Source organism: Carcharodon carcharias, chromosome 22 (assembly GCF_017639515.1).
Source record: "Carcharodon carcharias isolate sCarCar2 chromosome 22, sCarCar2.pri, whole genome shotgun sequence".
In the NCBI taxonomy this organism is placed as follows: Eukaryota; Metazoa; Chordata; class Chondrichthyes; order Lamniformes; family Lamnidae; genus Carcharodon; species Carcharodon carcharias.
In genome coordinates this window covers 33,617,404-33,637,639 of record NC_054488.1, presented here as the reverse complement: position 1 = coordinate 33,637,639, position 20,236 = coordinate 33,617,404, and the positions used below count along the sequence as shown (strand labels likewise).

Here is a 20,236-nt window from a genome sequence, read left to right as displayed (position 1 = left end):
CTTAGTGGTAAGTCAATATGTTGGAGGATTAAATGTTCAATTTTTTTTACATTAAAGTAAAGAGAGATAATTCCCTATATTCTCAAGATTGTGCAAATGGAAAATTATATTTACATATTAATTACAGTAAATCATCTCTCTACTTCTGTTTTCCAAATTAGTTTCCTGCAACCGGATTTACTCTGTTATGGGCTGAATGGTCTTCTTCTGCTCCTACATTTTATAGTCTTATAAGTATATTCAAGGCTGAGATAGACAGATTTTTAATCAGTAAGGGAATCAAGGGTTGTGGGGAAAAGGCAGGAAAGTGGAGTTGAGAATTATTAGATAAGCCATGATCTCACTGATTGGCAGAGCAGACTCGATGAGCCAAATGGCCTGCTTCTGCATCTTATGGTCTTATGGCCACTTACTGAGTGAAAAATATAGTCCAGCACACAAGCTCTTTCACAATATTTCTGTAATCAACCAACAGGAAGTATATTTTCAAAGTACGACTGAGTCTAAGATATTCTTCTCCTTTTACAGAGGGCAGAATTTTGCCCTAGGTTGGCGGGTGGGCCCCAGCGACTCGGCGGCGGTTGAACTCCGTCGCCGAAGCGGGCCCCGCCGCCATTTTGTGAGTGGGCCAATTAAAGCCTGCCCAGCAGGCTGCCCGGCGGGAAGCGCTTTGCACTTCCTGTACGTGGTTGGGGGAGGGGGGGGGAGGGATTCCCCAACTGTCAAAGTGCGCTCTTTCACGCATTGCTCCCTGAGACTAAGTGCTGTCTCAGGGAGATCACTGACAGTGCTTCAAAGTTTAAAAATAGAAAAATAAAAAAATTATTAACATGTCCCCCTCATGTGACAATGTCACACGATATGGGACATGTTAATAAATCTCACATAAAGTTTATTCAAGATTTTTAAAACAGACATGAAACCTCATCCCGCCAGTGGATGAGGTTTCATGCTTTATCAGGAGCCCACTGGGGCTCCTGGCCTGCCCGCCAGCCTTAAGGTTGGATGGGCAGGACCTTTAATTGGGTTAATGATCCTGTCAATGGCCTCAATTGACCATTGACAGGTCGGTGGGCGGACAGCTGATTTCGCTGTCCACCCGCCTTCCGGATTATTTACATGGACCGGGATGATCTCAGGGGTTCCTCCCAACGTCATCCCACGTCATTTTCCCATCGGCGAGCGGGCCCCGCCCCCAAATCACCAATGGGAAAATTCAGGCCAGAGTGTTGTGATGTCACAACTAATCCATTTATTATCCCAGCGATGAAATAGGGATATACCTTGAAAGGCACCATGCAGGATTGAGGGTCAAGCTCATTTAGACCATAGGACATAGCAGCAGAAATTAGGCCATTTGGCCCGAGTCTGCTCCGCCATTCAATCATGTCTGATGAGTTTCTCAACCCCATTCTCCCACCTTCTCCCTGTAACCTTCGATCCCCTTAGCAATCAAGAACCTATCTATCTCAGTCTTAAGTACACTCAATGACCTGGCCTCCACAGCCTTCTGTGGCAATGAATTTCATAGATTCACCACTTTCTGGCTAAAGAAGTTTCTCCTCATCTCTGTTCTAAAAGGTCCTCCCTTTACTCTGAGGCTCTGCCCTCGGGTCCTAGTCTCTCCTTTTGTGGTGTTCTTCTGTTTTATGGATCCAGTGATTGATAAATGGTGTTGTATACAGCCAATATGTAGCATTGGTTCTTTATAGACAAAACAAACACTGAAGAGTTCAGCACAACAACAGAGGCAGAATCTTAAACAGTCACTAAAAATAGCTGGAGATTCCACGTAGTCACTGGAAAGTAAAGTGACAGTGCTTGACATAATTTGTAGGATGTAAATTCACTGTCCAATGTTCATATGATACAAAAGGACATGGCTGGGCTGTAGTTTTGAAGCATCATATCACAAAAATGGTCCTAAAGTAGTCCAATACATTTGTCACAAGTAGAAATAAGAATTATTTATGGCAATCACTATTAAGCGTCAGCCTTCTGGCCTCTTGGCATCTGTTAAAAGGAAAAAAAGAAATGATGAAACCAGTGACCGAAAGCTTTCAAAAAATAATCAGATATTTAAAATCGGACCTACCATTGGCATCCAAGATTCTCTTCTAATTGCTGAAATAAAAGCAAAATAAAAACAATTAATCATTATTTTTGGTACATAAAATTTGACTTGAATTATCATTTCCAGCTGTAAAAATTTTCAGTTCATTATTTCTTCAAGTTTCAAAGCTCCTAATCATATATAAGAAAGACAGCAATCTCTATATGATTGTGATAATTTTGACAATTATAAGCAATGCTCACATTTTCCCGAATTAACATTAAAGAATTTCTCCTATTCCTTTGCCCAACTTTAAAAATGATCTTATAAGAAAAGGTATCCAAAATAAATGCAGTCACCTATCCTCCTTACAAGTTTTCAGTTTTCCAACTTGGCTAGGAGGTTATGTATTTCAGTGGTTATGTTACCGAACTATTAATTTAAAAAAACTCGTCTAATACTGCATTCAAATCCCATGATCACAGTGCAAGAAATTGAATTCAGTTTTTAAAAAAGGTTGGTATTGGTAAAGGTGACCATGACACTTTGGTCAATTTTAGACCACGTCATAAAAATCCAACGGGTTCACTAATCTCTTTTTGCAAAGGAAACCTACAGTTCTTACCTGGCCTGTCTTATATGTGATTCAAATCCTAGACCAATGTGTTTCATTCTTAGTCGATTTCTGAACCAGCCCAGCAGAATAGTCAATTATATCGGACTACAAAGAAGAAGGCCCACCATGCTTGACAAATCTACTGGAATTTTCTGAGGATGTTACTAGTAGAGTTGATGAAGGGGAGCCAGTGGATGTGGTTTATTTGGACTTTCAGAAGGCTCTCGACAAAGATTAGAGATTGGCGTGTAAAATTAAAGCGCATGGGATTGGGGGTAGTGTATTGAGATGGATAGAAAACTGGTTGGCAGACAGGAAAAAAGAGTAGGAATAAATGGGTCTTTTTCTGAATGGCAGGCAGTGACTAGTGGGGTACCACAGGGATCGGTGCTGGGACCCCAGTTATTCACAATATATATTAATGATTTAGATGAGGGAACTAAATGTAATATCTCCAAACTTGCAGATGACACAAAGCTGGGTGGGAGGGTGAGCTGTGAGGAGGATGCACAGATGCTTCAGTGTGATTTGGACAAGCTGAGAACTAGGTTGAACTAGAACTAGGGTCATGAGGACTCGAAACGTCAACTCATTTCTTCTCCACCGATGCTGCCAGACCTGCTGAGTTTTTCCAGGTAATTCTGTTTTTGTTTTGGATTTCCAGCATCCGCAGTTTTTTGTTTTTATTTTTTTTTTCTAGATGGAAGCTGGGTAGCAGCAGGTGAAGGATGACTTATAGCGTTACATTATCATTCACCTTTTCATCCAACTACTTCAATCAACTACAACGTAAGGAACTCTGAAGATTGTAACCAATTAGGGAAAATTCAGAGCCTTAAACTCCTCTCTATTACACTTAAGCAAATATTCAACGCATATTTTCATGCTCAGTGGGGTCTCGGTACTTGACATCCAATAATTCAACTAAGAACTTATTTAAGCACAAACTCTTGGAAATGAATAAGAATGACAGACAGAATTTTAAGCCATTGAGAGTGTTTCTGATTCTGTTCTCTCTTGGATATATAATAATGGTTAAACTTAATTAGCAGGCTGTCAGATTATTGGCTGTATTGAAAAACAAAAATCAAGCAAAAGTTTTTTTTAAATAAGCTGATGTCGGAATTTATGTATCAAAGGCTGAAACGTTTTAAAAGAAACAAAAAAACATTTACAAAATCATCATACCCAAATAGAAATTTCTCCTGAATCGAAAAATCGTCAAGATGATTATTCCAAGTCCAAGTGCCCCAACAATGACAAACACAGCTATGAGCACCTTATTCTTTCTCCTTTCACTTTGGCGATGAGTATTAGGTTCATCCAAGAATGGAACTGAAAAGTTGGGTAGAAAACTTAATTAATTGTAAATTCCAGCTTCAACCTTCATATATATAATAATGGTGATATCAATTATTAGTAGATATGTTGAAGTTCAACACCACCAAGGAAAAGGATTGCAGCAGTTTAAAAGGAAGACCCACAACCTTCTCAAGATAAATAGTTATGAGAAGTAAACAGAATCTTGTAGCATTGCATACACCTTCATTATTAGAATACACAAAATTCTTTCTTTAAACAGTCATTTTCTGAGATTGTTTTAAATCAATGCTATGAACTTACTTGGAAAATGTTTCTTAACCTTATATACTTGCTCTTCCATATTCCACACAGCGCAAGTATAATTGCCTTCCAAGGCACTTTCTGCAACTCTGATTGGAAGCGTGCTGGTGATTTTGAACAGCCCCTGTGGGGTCTCCACACTGAAAGTTTTAGCTTCAGAGGTAAGGTTCTTTCTTTCATAGACAAACCAGTGAATCTGAGCCAGTGGATATCCAGTCGTTTCACAAATGAGGTTTGTTGTTCTCATTCTTCTTGTGACATTTGGGGATAAAATCACTTTTGGCAAACTATATGGAGCTAAAAATAAATTACACTTATTAATTTAATGCAAGAGTGAGGTGTAACATAATATAGAAGCAGTTTTTTCCACTAACTCTGTCAACAAGCAAAATGAAACAGCACTTGGTAAACAATAATTCCCAGATTCATGGCAGTAGTCTGGCTGAATTTAGGTTAGTTAAGCTAAGGCTATGTAAGGTGAAGAAAATATTTAATGGTTCAGAGTTGTTATCTTGATCTGATTTCTGAATATGTGAATTCAGGGAGCTTCAGATTCTGCTTTACTTTTCTTTTGACTATTTTTGTTTGATTGAGAAAAGCTTGCTTGTTGCAATCTATCTGTATCCTATATCTATCTCATTTATGGATTTGCACTCCATGCAAATCGGTTGTTGAGACTGACTACATAACAATAATGGGTGCACTTCAAATCATTATTATTGTGTCTTATAATCTGGTCATTCAAATCATCAATGGATCCTCCTCTACCTTCAGTGGCTGAAATATGTTTGAGATATTCTGAGGATGTGAAAAGTGTATAAATGCACAATCATTCTTCCCTCTCTCAACATGACCCACATTATAACTTACTGTTTGCCTATCTCACATGTCGAGTTTTTAGGTGTGAGAATAAACCTGGAACTTGTTGCTAATTAATGGTAACTAATATTCTACAAGGAAAAATATCAGGGCAAGAATACTGTTACCCACCTATAACCTTCAGTGTGATGTCTTGGTAGTCGTAACCAGAACTTGTTTCCAAGAAATATCGATAAGTCCCCTGATCTATCAGTTGTGTTTTCTGGATTACCAGTGATACATCTTGTGAATCTGGATGAAGTAATTTAATTCGATTTTGAGGTCCTTTGACACCAGCCTGTGACTTAAACACGTATATTTGATTTCCATCTTTTTCAAATTTACTCAGTTCAATGGAACTAAATGTTTTCACTTTTGTTGATTTGAATGTGCATGGTAGTTTAGTGTCATCAGCAAATGTTCCCATCACTGAATGCTTACAATCTAATGTCACAAAGCCTGAAAAACAAGAATTTCCATTAGCTCACATTACCTCCGTGATAATCAGTGTTGAATGAGCTAAAAATTGAAAACACTTTGGTACTTACTTTGTGAGAAGGAAAGGCATATGTATAAGGAGAAATAAAGGAGTCTTTCTGCATGGTCCATTACCAGAATTCAGTTCACCTGCTAATTTGAAGACAAAAGAGAAAAATCATTAGAAATACAAGGCTGAATTTTTCAGAAGAGGATCAAGTCCCGTTGCTGGGTCTGAAAGCTGGAGCCAACCTTGCTCTGGTGGGACCCAGGGATGGCATTTTGCCAGAGGCGACCAATTAACAGGCCACCACCATTTGAGGATGGCAGTCTGCCCCCAAACCCCCTGTCCCTCACCCCCCAGAGGTGCAGGCCCAAAGGGCTGGCAACTCCGCAAGCTTGACAGCACCACTAGTAGCACTGGCCACAGCTGTGGCTGCCTCATGAAGGAGGGGGGCACTTCAACGCTGAGGAACCCAGACGATTCCCCCCATGGTAGCAGCCACCTGCCCACCCCTCAATGCTGTGAAATGCCAGAGGGATGGGAGGTGGCCCCCTCAATTGGCCACTCAGAGGTGGCCGTAGGACTGAGTTTTCTCCATTGGCAATATGCTAAGCCAGCAGGAAGTGGCTCCCCTGCCATATTGCCAGCTCTCCTGCCTCCCAACCAAGGGCTGGGAGAACCCAGCCCTCAGTGACCTAAATGAAACCTGATGCACGTCTCCTGTGTACCATAAAATAGGGTTTGTCAGGAATTTCATGGAATTGTATATGATTGAACTCAAATTCACATCAGATGTATTTGCATTATTAGAAATGTTTGTTTCACACAAGCGTCAAGAAAGCAATTTGTAAGTTTTCTGACAGTCAGACTGTACCTCTGTTCCAAGCAAAATATGGAGATCCAACCAGCCCAACTCCAAACTGACACAGGAAAAGTCACCTTTCAAAATCCGACACGCTGACAATCGCTGCAAATGATTCAGGGATCTCGACACCGAACATCTCAGCTGAAGCCGGAACCAAGAGATCTGCGGGTAGCGAGTCCGGCTGTTGGCTCTCGATCCACTGTCCAGTCTGGGATAGTTAGCAGCGGCTGTTAGCTTGTGCCATTGACAAACAGTGAGCAAAGGTTATCGGTAGCTCCTCCGCTGTACCTCTGTGCATCTTCTCGTTGAAAATGAGCACGGAAAACGTTGGCTCTCCCACTTTTCTTTTCTTCCTTGTTTTTAAACTTTTAGTTTCGATATGATTGGACAGAGGCCGAGTTGGCCGAGTTTCAATCGAAAAAAAACGGAACAAATATGAATTCGTCACCGAACTTTCCCCATGAGCACTGATGTTAAACTTGCAATTAACAAACACTTCACCCTAAAGAACCTTTCTCAAAATCTTCCAGGAAGTAATAGGAACGAAGGATCCAGGCTGGATGAACTGTAGCACAGGAAACTGAAAGCAACTAACCGGGAAATCACCGCCTCTGAAGAATTTCAGGCCCTTTCTCCCGTTTGAAAAATCTGCATTTCCCCCAACTTAGTCTACTGCATTCGTTGCTCCCAATGTGGTCTCCTCTACATTGGAGAGACCAAACGTAAACTGGGCGACCGCTTTGCAGAACACCTGCGGTCTGTCCGCAAGAATGACCCAAACCTCCCTGTTGCTTGCCATTTTAACACTCCACCCTGCTCTCTTGCCCACATGTCTGTCCTTGGCTTGCTGCATTGTTCCAGTGAAGCCCAACGCAAACTGGAGGAACAACACTTCATCTTTCGACTAGGCACTTTACAGCCATCCGGACTGAATATTGAATTCAACAACTTTAAGTCATGAGCTCCCTTCCCCATCCCCACCCCCTTTCTGTTTCCCCCTTCCTTTTCTCTTTTTTTTCCAATAAATTATATAGATTTTCCCTTTTCCCACCTATTTCCATTATAAAAAGAGAAAAAGAAAAAAATGTATTTATTTATTTTATTTTTTTTACATCTTTTATGCTCTCCCCACCCCCACTAGAGCTATACCTTGAGTGCCCTACCATCCATTCTTAATTAGCACATTCGTTTAGATAATATCACCAACTTTAACTTTAACACCTATGTGTTCTTTTGTACTATTGTTGTTGACATCTTTTGATGATCTGCTTCCATCACTGCTTGTTTGTCCCTACAACCACACCCCCACTCCACCTCCCACTCTCTCTCTCTCTCTCCGGCCCCCACACACACACCTGAAACCAGCTTATATTTCAACTCTTTCTTGGACTCGAACTCAAGTTCTGTGGAAGGGTCATGAGGACTCGAAACGTCAACTCTTTTCTTCTCCGCCGATGCTGCCAGACCTGCTGAGTTTTTCCAGGTAATTCTGTTTTTGCTTTGGTTTTGAAAAATCTGTACCCTTTCAGTATCTACGTGTATTTTCCTTTTATTACCTCCGCTGGGAGATCAGTGCGGGAATGTGGCTAAGGAAACTCTGAATTTATATTTAGCTGTATTCATTCTAATACTTCAACTCTATGACAACATTTCACAGTAGGAAAACCAGTAAAACTGCAAATGAAGGGTACCAGTGAAACTTGTTCGAACTGGTCTTGTATGGAGAGAGTCATAGACTCATAGCGTTTTACATCACGGAAAGAGGCCCTTCAGCCCATCCTGTCTGCACTGGTCATCAACCCCCTATCTACTCTAATCCCATTTTCCAGCACATGGCCTGGAGCCCTGGATGCTATGGCGTTTCAGGTGCTCATCTAAATACCTCTTAAATGTTGTGAGGGTTTGCCTCTACCATCCTTTCAGGCAGTGAGTTCCAGATACCCATCCCCCGCCCTCTCCACCCTCTGCCGGGTGAAAAAAAAACTCAAATCCCCTCTAAACCTCCTGAGCTTTACCTCGAATCTATGCCCCTTGGTTATTGACCCCTCCACTGCCCAGAATTTTCTGGCTGACGTGTGGATGGCGTAGCCCACATGTCAGCGTGTAAAATGACACGTGCTAACTTCACGTGAGCGTGTCGACATCAGCGCACGCCATCACGATATTTCAGTGGGTGGGCGCGATTAGTTCATCTGCCATTAATTGAAGGGCTCATTAAGCCCCTTAACTTGCCAATTGTGTACGATTTTGAGGGGCCCGTGCAAACTTCGGGTCGGCGCACGGGCCCAACGGAGAGGCAGGTAGGAGATTACTTAAGAAAACTTTTTGCAATGTTGGGATATGCAATGTCGAGGAGTTGTTCATGTTTTTCACAAAGTTATAATTAATGAAAGTGTTTAAAACAAACCTGTGTGATTGTTAGTAGTTCTCATCGATGTCCAGGAGGTTTTTGTGTTAAGTGAAAGCATTCTGCAGACAGCATTCTTTTTTGGCCTTGCAGCTTTCCGGAGGCCTCCATTTAGCCTGGGGCTAAGGGTTCTGACCTCTCCAGTGGAGGCAGCTCCCCTGAGGAGGAAGGGAGGGATAGAATCAGGAGGAGGCCAGGAGTGGACAATCAGCCTCCAAGGGAAGCACCTTTGGGTGTCCAGGTGCATGCACAAGGGGCGCAGGGCCAAGAGGTTGTCCAAGGTGCAAGGGGCTGTAGACGATGCCATTATCCTGCCAGGGTATACAGGCGGCGAAGCAGCTACCTCAGTACATCTGAGGTGCAGTGCCGAAGGATGCTCTGATTCTCAAGGGAGACAGTCAACTATATCTGTCATATGATAGGCCCTGAGATCTCCCCTAACTGTGTGGGAGGACACCACATGCCAGCGGCTCTGAAACTCACAGTTGCCCTCCACTTCTATGCCTCTGGCTCCTTCCAGGGCTCAATGGGTGATCTTTGTGGTGTCTCCCAATCAGCTGTACACACTTATGTCAAGCACATTACAGACGCTCTGTTCAGAAGGATATCCACTTTTATCCATTTCCGCTGTGACCAAGCAAGTCAGGCACAGCAAACCAGAGGCTTCGCGGCCATTGCTGGCTTCCCCCTTGCCCAGGGTGCTATAGACTGCACACATGTGGCCATCAAGGCGCCAGCAGGTGAGCTTTGTCAACAGGAAGGGCTTCCCCTACATGAATGTGCAGATCACAGGATGCAGATTTTACAAGTCTGTGCAAGGTACCCAGGCAGCTCCCAAGACGCCTACATCCTCAGACACTAACAGGTGCCGGGGCTCTTCAGTGCTCCGGCTCGGCTGGATGGTTGGCTGCTGGGTGACAAGGGCTATCCCCTGCGAAGGTTTCTCATGATGCCTCTCCGCCATCCAAGAACAGAAGCTGAGAATTGCTACAATAGGAGCCAGGGCACCAGAAGGGATGTGGTGGAGAGATCCATCAGTCTTCTCAAGATGTGCTTCCGTTGCCTGGACCGCTCAGGGGGCGCAGTCCAGTACCCACCAGATCGCGTCTCTCTGATAGTGGTAGCATGCTGCGCTCTGCACAATCTTGCGCTGGAAAGGGGGGATGCAGTTGGCAATGAAGACCTTGACACAGTGGATGAGGCTGCACATGATGAATCCAGCAGTGGCTCAGAGGATGAGGAAGCACAGGGCGATGATGAGGGCCACAACGATGACCCGCATTTACACCAAGGAGGCAGGGACACCCGGGACAATTTAATCCAAAGAACCTTCAGCTAGCTCCACACACATGGATCAGCAAGAGTAGCATTGCCTGGAACTTCCACACGTGGCACTTAGGTGCTACATCTTCCACCTGATCAGCTGCAAATAAGGCCTTAGTACAGAAACATCAAGCTCCACCCTAACACTCATGATAATTATGTGAAAATGAGAAAAACACCACAATGAAAAGTTGCTCCGCCATGGTAACAAAGGTGGACTTTATTCTGTCCACAATTAAAGCCCGCATGATTATTCGACAATGTTACAAAAAGGATCCCTATTCTAAGGCCAATACAAAATCACATACCCGTTGAGTGCCTAAGGTGCCTTATGCTTTCGTTTGTGGGTGCTATGTCTAGGTGCCACCCCATCGCTTGGAGTGGCTTGTGAGACAGCCGGCTGACCCTGCTGTCCTGTTGGTCTCGATAACCTTGGTGGGCATCCTCTGGCCTGTGGAGCCTGTGATGGCTCCGCCTGGGAGGGAGTGGTCAGCTCCTGAACTGGCACCTCCTCAGTTGTCGCAGCCTCAATGGAAACAACGTTGACTGGCAGAGGGTTGGAGGAGCTGCTGCCCTCATCCAGAGCACCCTGAGAGGAGCTCGCAGTGATGACAGGCAGCTGCTGCACCAACATGAGGTTCAAATCTACCTCCCTGCTCCCCGTAGATGCATGGGCACCGAGTGCCAGCGCTTGATGTCCCCAACATCTCCCACAATGGAAAACACCACCTGTGGCCAGAACGGCTGTGAGGGCTTGCAGGTCAGAGCGTAACCCAATCATATTTTGATCCATTTGGTGGAAGCCCTTCTCTATGAGAGTCGCCAATCTCTCATTGAAGGAATCCTGATGCTCTGCCCTGAGGGCAGATTCTTCGTGTATACCCTGCCTAGACTCCTCCATCGCAGAGAGCAACTGAACCATTCCGTCATGAAACCCTGCCATATGCAAACGCAATTCCTGCCACCTTTCTTGCAGCTGCTACAATGGAGACAACTCCAGAGGCACGTCATTGGTGCCGGACTCAGCATGTGTCTTGTCCCCTGCAGCCCTCTGGCTGCTGGAGCCGTCAGCACTCTCTGTCCCTACCATCTCCTCCAGCGATCGTGATGTGCCCTCTTCACTGTGACCTGGGATACTAGCCGACAGTAAATCCCCCACCGAGGTGTGTGTGTCTGCGCTGGTGCCTGGCTGGCTGAAATGATGTGCCACAAGTTGCACATGTTGCCCCTCAGGTGTGGAGGGGTGACTGCTTTAAGGACATGTGGGTCGCTGTGGTGGTGATGCTGAAATTAACAACAAGGACAGTGCATCAGTTAGCATGCATTCACTTCAACCTTTCATCCCTTTCCCCCCCAGCCTCATAAGTAGCTCATCCTTAAAGACCCTTAAATGAAGAATATTGGTGATGTCCAAATGAGTCAAGACGGGCCCCAAGCATTAAACGCACATGCAAACAGGCTGGTTAGATGGCCTCATGAATGACACATGGCTTGTAAAGAACCAGAGGAGTGGGGAGAGCACAGAGGTATCTGATGTGGATGCATTGTTACCCGGATAGCTGCGCGGCTGAGGAAACATTTCAACCAGTTGTGTCATTTTCCACCGAACCCAGGAAATTGAGATTTCATATTATTGCCCTTCATTCTGTAAGGAGGGATATAGACCGGGTGGCCAGAAGGCAACATTTCCCCTTGGCACAGGGATGAGTAACGTGGGGTCATTCATCTAAGTTGAATGCCCTGAGGTTCACAGCTGAGGTGCTGAGGACCTTGTGGACAGAGTAATGTGGGGGGCACTGGCTGGAAGGTGCAGGAGGTCCCAAACCCCCGAAAATAGAATAAGTCTTTGGCTGTGCAGCAGCAATCCAATGGCATGTGAGACCATGGGGATAGTGGTCACAAATGGGATAAGATGACTTTGGAAGATGGTGGAGATGCGATTCCTCAAGGGTACGAGGGACCTTTGTGTATGACCCACACGTCAGAGTGTCTCAGTCAGTGAATGAGCAGTGTTGCAGCATTAACAATTGCAGCAACCATCAGTGGTTTGGATGGTAGGGAGACAGAGTGAATGGGACTGTGGACCTCAAATACCTGCCTGCTGGACCCCAGCCTTGCCGCCCCCATCCACCCTGGTCTCCTGCTCAGCTCATGGCCTGCTCCTCGAATGGAGTGAGGCGCTGGAGGAGACCGCGCCCACCACCAGTCCTCAGGCAATCCCGGGCATTGTGGTTACTTTTTGCCTGCAAAACACATAAATGATTTATCGGGGCAGTTCGCTCATGTACTCTGCACGCACATGCTGCATCTCAACCACTGTGGGCCATCTGAGGCCTCCAGCAGCTCCTGTCCACACTACGAGTGATGAGTCCCCAGAAGGTAGTACGGCTGATCCCAAACCCCTCTCCCAATGGTCCCGTTAGACACATTCGGGGTCCATCACTTTAAATAGCACACGGGTCCTAGCGCCCATGGAAAGGAGGATCAAATAGGTGCAGCGCCGATGCCAGCAGATGGGACTTGCCTAAAAGACCTTGAGGCACCCCTTGGACCATGTTATTACCATCAATATGACATGTGTCGGAGTTGTGAGTATGTGTCCACCGGCCTCCCCTGCAGCTTGCCCCCAATCTACTCATATGCCACAGAAACCAACATATGCTGCGCAGAAAGCCTTCTTCTCCTCAACCGCTAAGGCTGATGTAAGGATTGTCAGTGCCCATTTGCCCACCCAGCGTGTGACAGATGCCCTATGCAGTAACGGCAGCAATACATGGTGTGGGGGGGGGGCAAAGGCTAAAGCTGCCTTCTTCCTCAAATAGCCTAGACAGACATGGCACTCACCTGTCCAGAGGGCAGCAAATCATTGAAGCATTTTTGACACTGTGTGCCAGTGCGTCTGACATCATCATGGGCACTTACAGCCTCGCCCACCTCCTCCCATGTCTGCCTGGTAACATGGGGGCCCTCCTCCTCCCATCCTCAGGATACAGAACATCACGTCGCTGGCACACCTCTTCCAGGAGGACAGCAAGGCATGTGTCCGAGAAGCTGGGTGCACAGGGGCCCCCCCCCCCCCGCTGGCCTCTCCTGCAGCCTGCCCCCCTCCTCCTCCACCTCCTCTGCCCTCCTTGGAGCATTTCTACCTCTCTGAGTGGCCATGGTGCACTGCTTCAAGCAGGCTGCCTGGCCACTCTTTAAACAGCCTGCTGGCTCCCCATTGGAACTGGCAGTCTGAGGCCTTTCGCCCCCATGACTATTTTCCCGTTCTCCAGAGGAGTCACTTACCTGTGGAGCGGGCCTTAATTGGACTGCCCGCGGAAAATGGCAGCGCAGCCCATTTCGCCAGCCGCCGCCCGCCTGCTGCCGAGTCAGTCGGGCCCACCCAACCAACGAACGTAAAATTCTTCCCTCTAAGGGGAAAAGTTTCTTCCTATCTATGCCTCTCATAATTTTGTACACCTCAGTCAGGTCCCTCCTCAGCCTTCTCTGCCCTAAGGAAACCAGCCCTAGCCAATCCAGTCTCTCTTCATAGCTGAAACTCTCCAGCCCAGGCACCATCCTGGTGAATCTCCTCTGCACTCTCTCCTGTCAAATCACATCCTTCCTATAGTGTGGCAACCAGAACTGCGCACAGTACTCCAGCTGTGGCTTAACACGTTATACAGCTTCATCATAACTTCCCTGCTGTTGTATTCAATGTCTCGACTAATAAAGGCAAGTATCCCATATGCCTTCTTAACTACCATATCTACCTGTTCTGCTGCCTTCACGGGTCTATGGACATGCACACCAAGGTCCCTCTGATCCCCTGTACTTCCTAGGGTCCCATCATTCATCATGTTCTCCCTGGCCTTGTTGATCCTCCCAAAATGCATCACCTCACACTTTACAGGATTCAATTCCATTTGCCACTGTTCTGCCCATTGGACCAGCCCGTCTATATACTGTCCTGTAGTTAAATGCTTTCCTCCTAGCTGTTCACCACACCACTAATTTTCGTGTAATCTGTGAACTTAATCATGTCTAGATCATTAATGTACAGTACAAACAGCAAGGAACCCAGCACCGAACCCTGCGGTATGCCACTGGACACAGGCTTCCAGTCACAAAAACAACCTTAGACCATCACCCTCTGCCTCCTGCCACTAAGCCAATTTTGGATCTAATTTGCCAAATTGCCCTCGATCCCATGGGCTCTTACCTTCTTGACCAGTCTCCCACGCGAGACCTTGTCAAAAGTCTTACCGAAGTCCATGTGGACTACCTCAACGGCACTACCCTCACCTACCAGGTCACCTCCTCAAAAAATTCAATCAAATTTGTTAGACATAATCTCCCCCTGACAAGCCATGCTGACCATCCTTGATTAATCCTTGCCTCTCCAAATGGAGATTAATTCTGTCTCTCAGATTTTTTTCCAAAAGTTTCCCTACCACTGATGTTAGATTCACTGGCCTATATTTCCCTGGTTTATCCCTACCACCCTTTTTGAATAAAGGTACTACATTAGTTGTCTTCCAGTCCTCTGGTACCTCTCCTGTGGCCAGAGAGGATTTGAAAATTACTACCAGGGCCCCTGCAAACTCCTTTGCCTCCCATAGCAGCCTGGGATACAACTCATTGGGCCTGGGGATTTAAGCCCGCTAAAACTGCTATTACCTCCTTCCTCTCAATGCTAATTTGTTCAAGTATATCACAGTCCCCCTTCCTGATTTCTGTACCTACATTGTCCTTCTCTATAGTGAATACAGATACAAAGTACTCATTTAAAACCTCTCCTATGTCTTCTGGCTCCTCACACAGATTGCCACTTTGGTCCCTAATGGCCCTACTCTTTCCCTGGTTATCCTCTTGCCCCTAATATACTTATTAAATGCCTTTGGATTTTCCTTTATTTTACCCACCAGTGTTTTTTCATGACCCCTCTTCGCTCTTCTAATTTCTTTTTCAAGTAACCCCCTGCACTTTCTATACTCCTCTAGGGTTCCACTGTGTTCAGCCCTCGGTATCTACCATAAGCTTCCCTCTTTTTTCTTATCCAATCCTGTACATTCCTTGACATCCAGGGTTCTCCAGACTTGTTGGTCCCACCCTTCACCTTTACGGGAACATGTTGGCCCTGCACTCTCACTATTTCTTTTTGAATGACTGCCACTACTGTGGTGTGGATTTTCTTACAAGTAATTGCTCCCAGTCCACTTTGGCCAGATCCAGTCTTATCATATTAAAATCGGACATCCCCCAATTCAGAACATTTATTTTTAGTCCAAGCTCCAACAACTCATCGACACCAACACCCATCTAGGACCCTCCACCCCTGCCTGTCCCTCCGTCCCCACCCCATCTTCCAATCCCAGCCCAGCCGTGTATTCACTATACCCCCTGACCTTCCCCTCTCCGACGCTGAACGTTCAGTGCTTAGCAAAGGACTTAGTTTCATACCCTTACGCCCTCATCTCAATGAATTTCGGGCTCGGCACGATGCTGAACTCTTCCGCCATCTTCGTCTCCGGGCTCACTTCTTTGGGCAGGATCCCCGTTCAACGGATCCTTTTACCCACCTCCAATATTCTCCTTCCACCTGGACCCCTCCCTCTGGATTCTTACCTTCTCTTGATCTTTTCATTGAGAAGTGTCGGCGTGACATTAGTCGTCTCAATTTCTCTGCTCCTCTCACCCATTCTAATCTCTCTCTGTCTGAACTTGCTGCACTCCGTTCTCTCAGGTCCAACCCTGACATTGTCATCAAACCCGCTGACTAGGATGGTGCTGTTGTTGTCTGGCGCACTGACCTCTACCTCAGGGAGGCTGAGCGTCAACACACGGACACTTCCTCCTACCTGTCCCTGGACAATGACCCCACCACTGAACATCAAGCCATTGTTTCCAGGACTGTCACTGACCTCATCTCCTCTGGAGATCTTCCTCCCACAGCTTCCAACCTGATAGTCACCCAACCTCGGACTTCTACCTCCTACCCAAAATCCACAAACAGAACTGTCTCGGTAGACCAATCATGTCAGCTTGCTCCTGCCCCTTGGAACTCATTTCTCGCTATCTTGACTCCCTTCTCTCTCCCCTTGTCCAGTCCCTTCCCACCTACATCCGTGATTCCGCTGACACCTTACGTCACATCAACAATTTCCAGTTCCCTGGCCCCAACCGCTTCCTCTTCACCATGGATGTCCAATCCCTCTACACCTCCATCCCCCACCAGGATGGTCTGAGGGCCCTTAGCTTCTTCCTCGAACAGAGGCCTGAACAATCCCCATCCACCACTACTCTCCTCCATCTGGCTGAACTTGTTCTCACACTGATCAATTTCTCCTTTAACTCCTCTCACTTCCTCCAAATATAAGGTGTGGCTATGGGTACCTGCATGGGCCCCAGCTATGCCTGTCTCTTTATGGGGTTTGTGGAACATTCCTTGTTCCAGTCCTACTCCGGCCCCCTTCCACAACTCTTTCTCCGGTACATCGATGATTACTTTGGTGCTGCTTCATGCTCTCATCGGGACTTGGAAAAATTTATTAATTTTGCTTCCAATCTCCACCCCTCCATCATTTTCACGTGGTCCATCTCTGACACTTCCCTTCCCCTCCTTGACCACTCTGTCTCAATCTCTGGTGATAGACTGTCCACCAATATCCATTACAAGCCTACCGACTCCCACAGCTACCTCAACTACAGCTCCTCACACCCTGCTTCCTGTAAAGAAACCATCCCATTCTCTCAGTTCCTTCACCTCCGTTGCATCTGTTCTGATGATGCTACCTTGAAAAACAGTTCCTCTGACATGTCCTCCTTCTTCCTTAACCGATGTTTTCCACCCACAGTCGTTGACAGGGCCCTCAACCGTGTCCGGCCCATCTCCCGCGCCTCCGCCCTCATGCCTTCTCCTCCCTCCCAGAAACATGATAGGGTCCCCCTTGTCCTCACTTATCACCCCACCAGCCTCCGCATTCAAAGGATCATCCTCCGCCATTTCCACCAACTCCAGCATGATGCCACCACCAAACACATCTTCCCTTCACCCTCCCCCTGTCGGCATTCAGTAGGGATCGTTCCCTCCGGGACACCCTGGTCCACTCCTCCATCACCCTCTACTCCTCAACCCCCACCATGGCATCTCCCCATGCCCACGCAAACGATGTAACACCTGCCCCTTCACTTCCTCTCTCCTCACCATCCAAGGGCCCAAACACTCCTTTCAAGTGAAGCAGCATTTCACTTGTATTTCCCCCAACTTAGTCTACTATATTCGTTGCTCCCAATGTGGTCTCCTCTATATTGGAGAGACCAAACGTAAACTGGGCGACCGCTTTGCAGAACACCTGTGGTCTGTCCGCAAGAATGACCCAAACCTCCCTGTCACTTGTCATTTTAACACTCCACCCTGCTCTCTTGCCCACATGTCTGTCCTTGGCTTGCTGCATTGTTCCAGTGAAGCCCAACGCAAACCGGAGGAACAGCACCTCATCTTTTGACTAGGCACTTTACAGCCTTCCGGACTGAATATTGAATTCAACAACTTTAGGTCTTGAACTCTCTCCTCCATCCCTACCCCCTTCTGTTTCTTCCCCCTTCCTTTTGTTTTTTCCAATAATTTATATAGATTTTTCTTTTCCCACCTACTTCCATTATTTTTAAATCTTTTATGCTCCCCCCACCCCCACTAGAGCTATACCTTGAGTGCCCTGCCATCCATTCCTAATTAGCACATTCATTTTGATAATATCACCAACTTCAACACCTCTGTGTTCTTTTGTTCTTTTGTCTGTGACATCTTTTGATGATCTGCTCCTATCACTGCTTGCTTGTCCCTACAACCTTCACTTCTCTCCCCCCACCCAACCAGCACCCCCCCCCCACCTTAAACCAGCTTATATTTCACCCCTCTCCTTGGATTCACCTAGTTCTGCTGAAGGGTCATGAGGACTCGAAACGTCAACTCTTTTCTTCTCCGCCGATGCTGCCAGACCTGCTGAGTTTTTCCAGGTAATTCTGTTTTTGTTTTGGATTTCCAGCATCCGCATATTTTTTTGTTTTTATTTTTAGTCCATCTTTGCCCTTTTCCATAACTACCTTAAATCTTACTGAGTTATGGTCACTATCACCGAAATACTCCCCCACTGACACTTCTACCATTTGCCCGGCTTTATTCCCTAAAACTAGGTCCAGCGTCGCCCACTCTCTTGTGGGGTTTTCTACGTGCTGGCTTAAAAAGCTCACCTGGATACATTTTAAGAATTCCGCCCCCTCTGAGCCTTTCATACTTTGTCTATACCAGTCAATATTAGGGAAGTTGAAACCCCCTACTATTATTAGCCTAATATTTTTACACTTCTCTGAGATTTGCCTACATATCTGCCCCTCTATCTCTCCATGACTGTTTGGGAGTCTATAGTACATTTCCAGCAATGTAATTGCTCCCTTTTTGTTTTTAAGTTCTATCCATATGGCCTCATTTTAGGAACCTTCTAAGATATCATACCTGACTATGGAACTCCATTATTACTGGTGCCAGTATTTCTGATTTTTACTGGGATTTGAAAATTTTGAACTGTTTTTCCTCAGCATTTGGGGACCTGACATCTATGGTCAGGGTTTTTGCTGATTCACATGAGGTCAGATAAACCTTCACTCCCTAGAGCACCAGTTTCCTGGAGTCTAGCTACAAATGAAAGAGAATTTGGCCATTTCATTCTGTAAAGCTGAATTTTTGGAGGACTTATACATTGTTCTTAGAATTTATGAGTATGCGGACTGGCGCTTGCTCTACATTTACAATAAAGACACGCTGAAAATGGTGTGGATTTTTGCAACCATTTTATGAATCATCATACTTAGTTTTGTCATCAAAACTCCACCAGAATTCCAATAAATATGAGCCTGCAAATAGTGAGGACTGCAGTTTTTATTAACTTTAACATATGTTATATCTTGACCGTGACTAACAGACTGCTTTCTCAGTGTTGACATGATGTGTTAATGGGATCCAAGCAGTTGGTGAAGCTGAAACCAAGACACCGAGCTTTTCTTTATTGTGTTTATTCACTGGTTCAGTCTCACAGCTCTCCTCTCACCCACAATGTCCCAACAATCCCCTATTTATAGATTACTTTTGAAAAAATCAAAAATTAAGCTGAAAATCAATAAATCAGAGGTGTTGACAGCCCCTAGTTCCCCTATATATATGTGCTCAAAGACAACGGCCAGGATTTTTCGTGCCCACTGGTGTCAGGCATGTTTGGTGGTATGAGCGGACAATATGGTGCAGTTTCACGACAGTGCGATATCAGTTCACAATCGCCCAGTCAGCCTGCCGCTGGCGGGCCGCATTCAGTGCCGGTAGACGTCAGGAACCTCATTGTAATACATCAGCATATCATTATTCGGCCTGCCAACCAGAATGGATCCCCCACTCCTCTGGATCATCCACCCATGTCAACAGGAAAATACGCCAATGTGTTTCACAACAGCACATAAGCGACATGCACCTGGCGGGCTGCACTTTGCTCGGGACCTCAAGGTTTATTTGCCTACCTTGCTTCGATCAGCACTCGCATCATCAGCGCCAGGCTTGACCGACAGCACCATATCATTTTTAGGGGGGCTCATAGCAGGTCTCTATCTACCAGACCAGCCATATGTGGGTGGCTTTTCAATGGATGCAGGGGTAGGGCTTGCTGAACAAAGGAAGAGGCTGAAGGACAAAGACTCTACTGGGGAAGGAGGGTAACCCAGGGTGTGTGTGGGGCACATGTTGATCTGTGCAAGTTGCCTCAAGATGTTGAGGGCTGAGGAGGCAGTCTCCAGAGGAGATGAGGCCAGATGGACATGTGAGGGTGTGTGTGAGAGAATGGGTGGTGATGTCCCTTGAGATGGCAGTGAGTGAGATACCAGTGAATGTGTGATGGGCTTGAGTGTGTGAGTTTAGTGATAAAATGGTTGCTGTACCCTAGCTGTATGGATAAGAGCATTCATCCTGCATCTGCATTGGATGG

At 46.1% G+C, this 20,236-nt stretch overlaps 1 protein-coding gene across 3 annotated transcripts; it reads right to left on the bottom strand.

Moving 5' to 3' along the window:
• Nucleotides 1-1,501: 1,501 nt before the first annotated feature.
• On the bottom strand, nucleotides 1,502-7,143 carry LOC121293780 (CD276 antigen-like). 3 transcript variants are annotated; one of them, XM_041217102.1, is made up of 7 exons: nucleotides 6,571-7,143; nucleotides 5,699-5,780; nucleotides 5,283-5,609; nucleotides 4,293-4,589; nucleotides 3,858-4,004; nucleotides 2,096-2,124; nucleotides 1,502-2,013 (listed from the first exon to the last, which is right to left on the bottom strand). In XM_041217102.1, the coding sequence occupies exons 2-7, from the start codon at nucleotides 5,757-5,759 to the stop codon at nucleotides 1,984-1,986; spliced, it is 891 nt and encodes a 296-aa protein (XP_041073036.1). In that variant the 5' UTR covers nucleotides 5,760-5,780; nucleotides 6,571-7,143; the 3' UTR covers nucleotides 1,502-1,983. The 3 variants fall into 3 exon arrangements, with proteins under 3 accessions (XP_041073036.1, XP_041073037.1, XP_041073035.1); XM_041217103.1 differs by having other exon boundaries at nucleotides 5,699-5,777; XM_041217101.1 differs by having other exon boundaries at nucleotides 6,506-7,137.
• Between the last annotated feature and the right edge of the window lie 13,093 nt (nucleotides 7,144-20,236).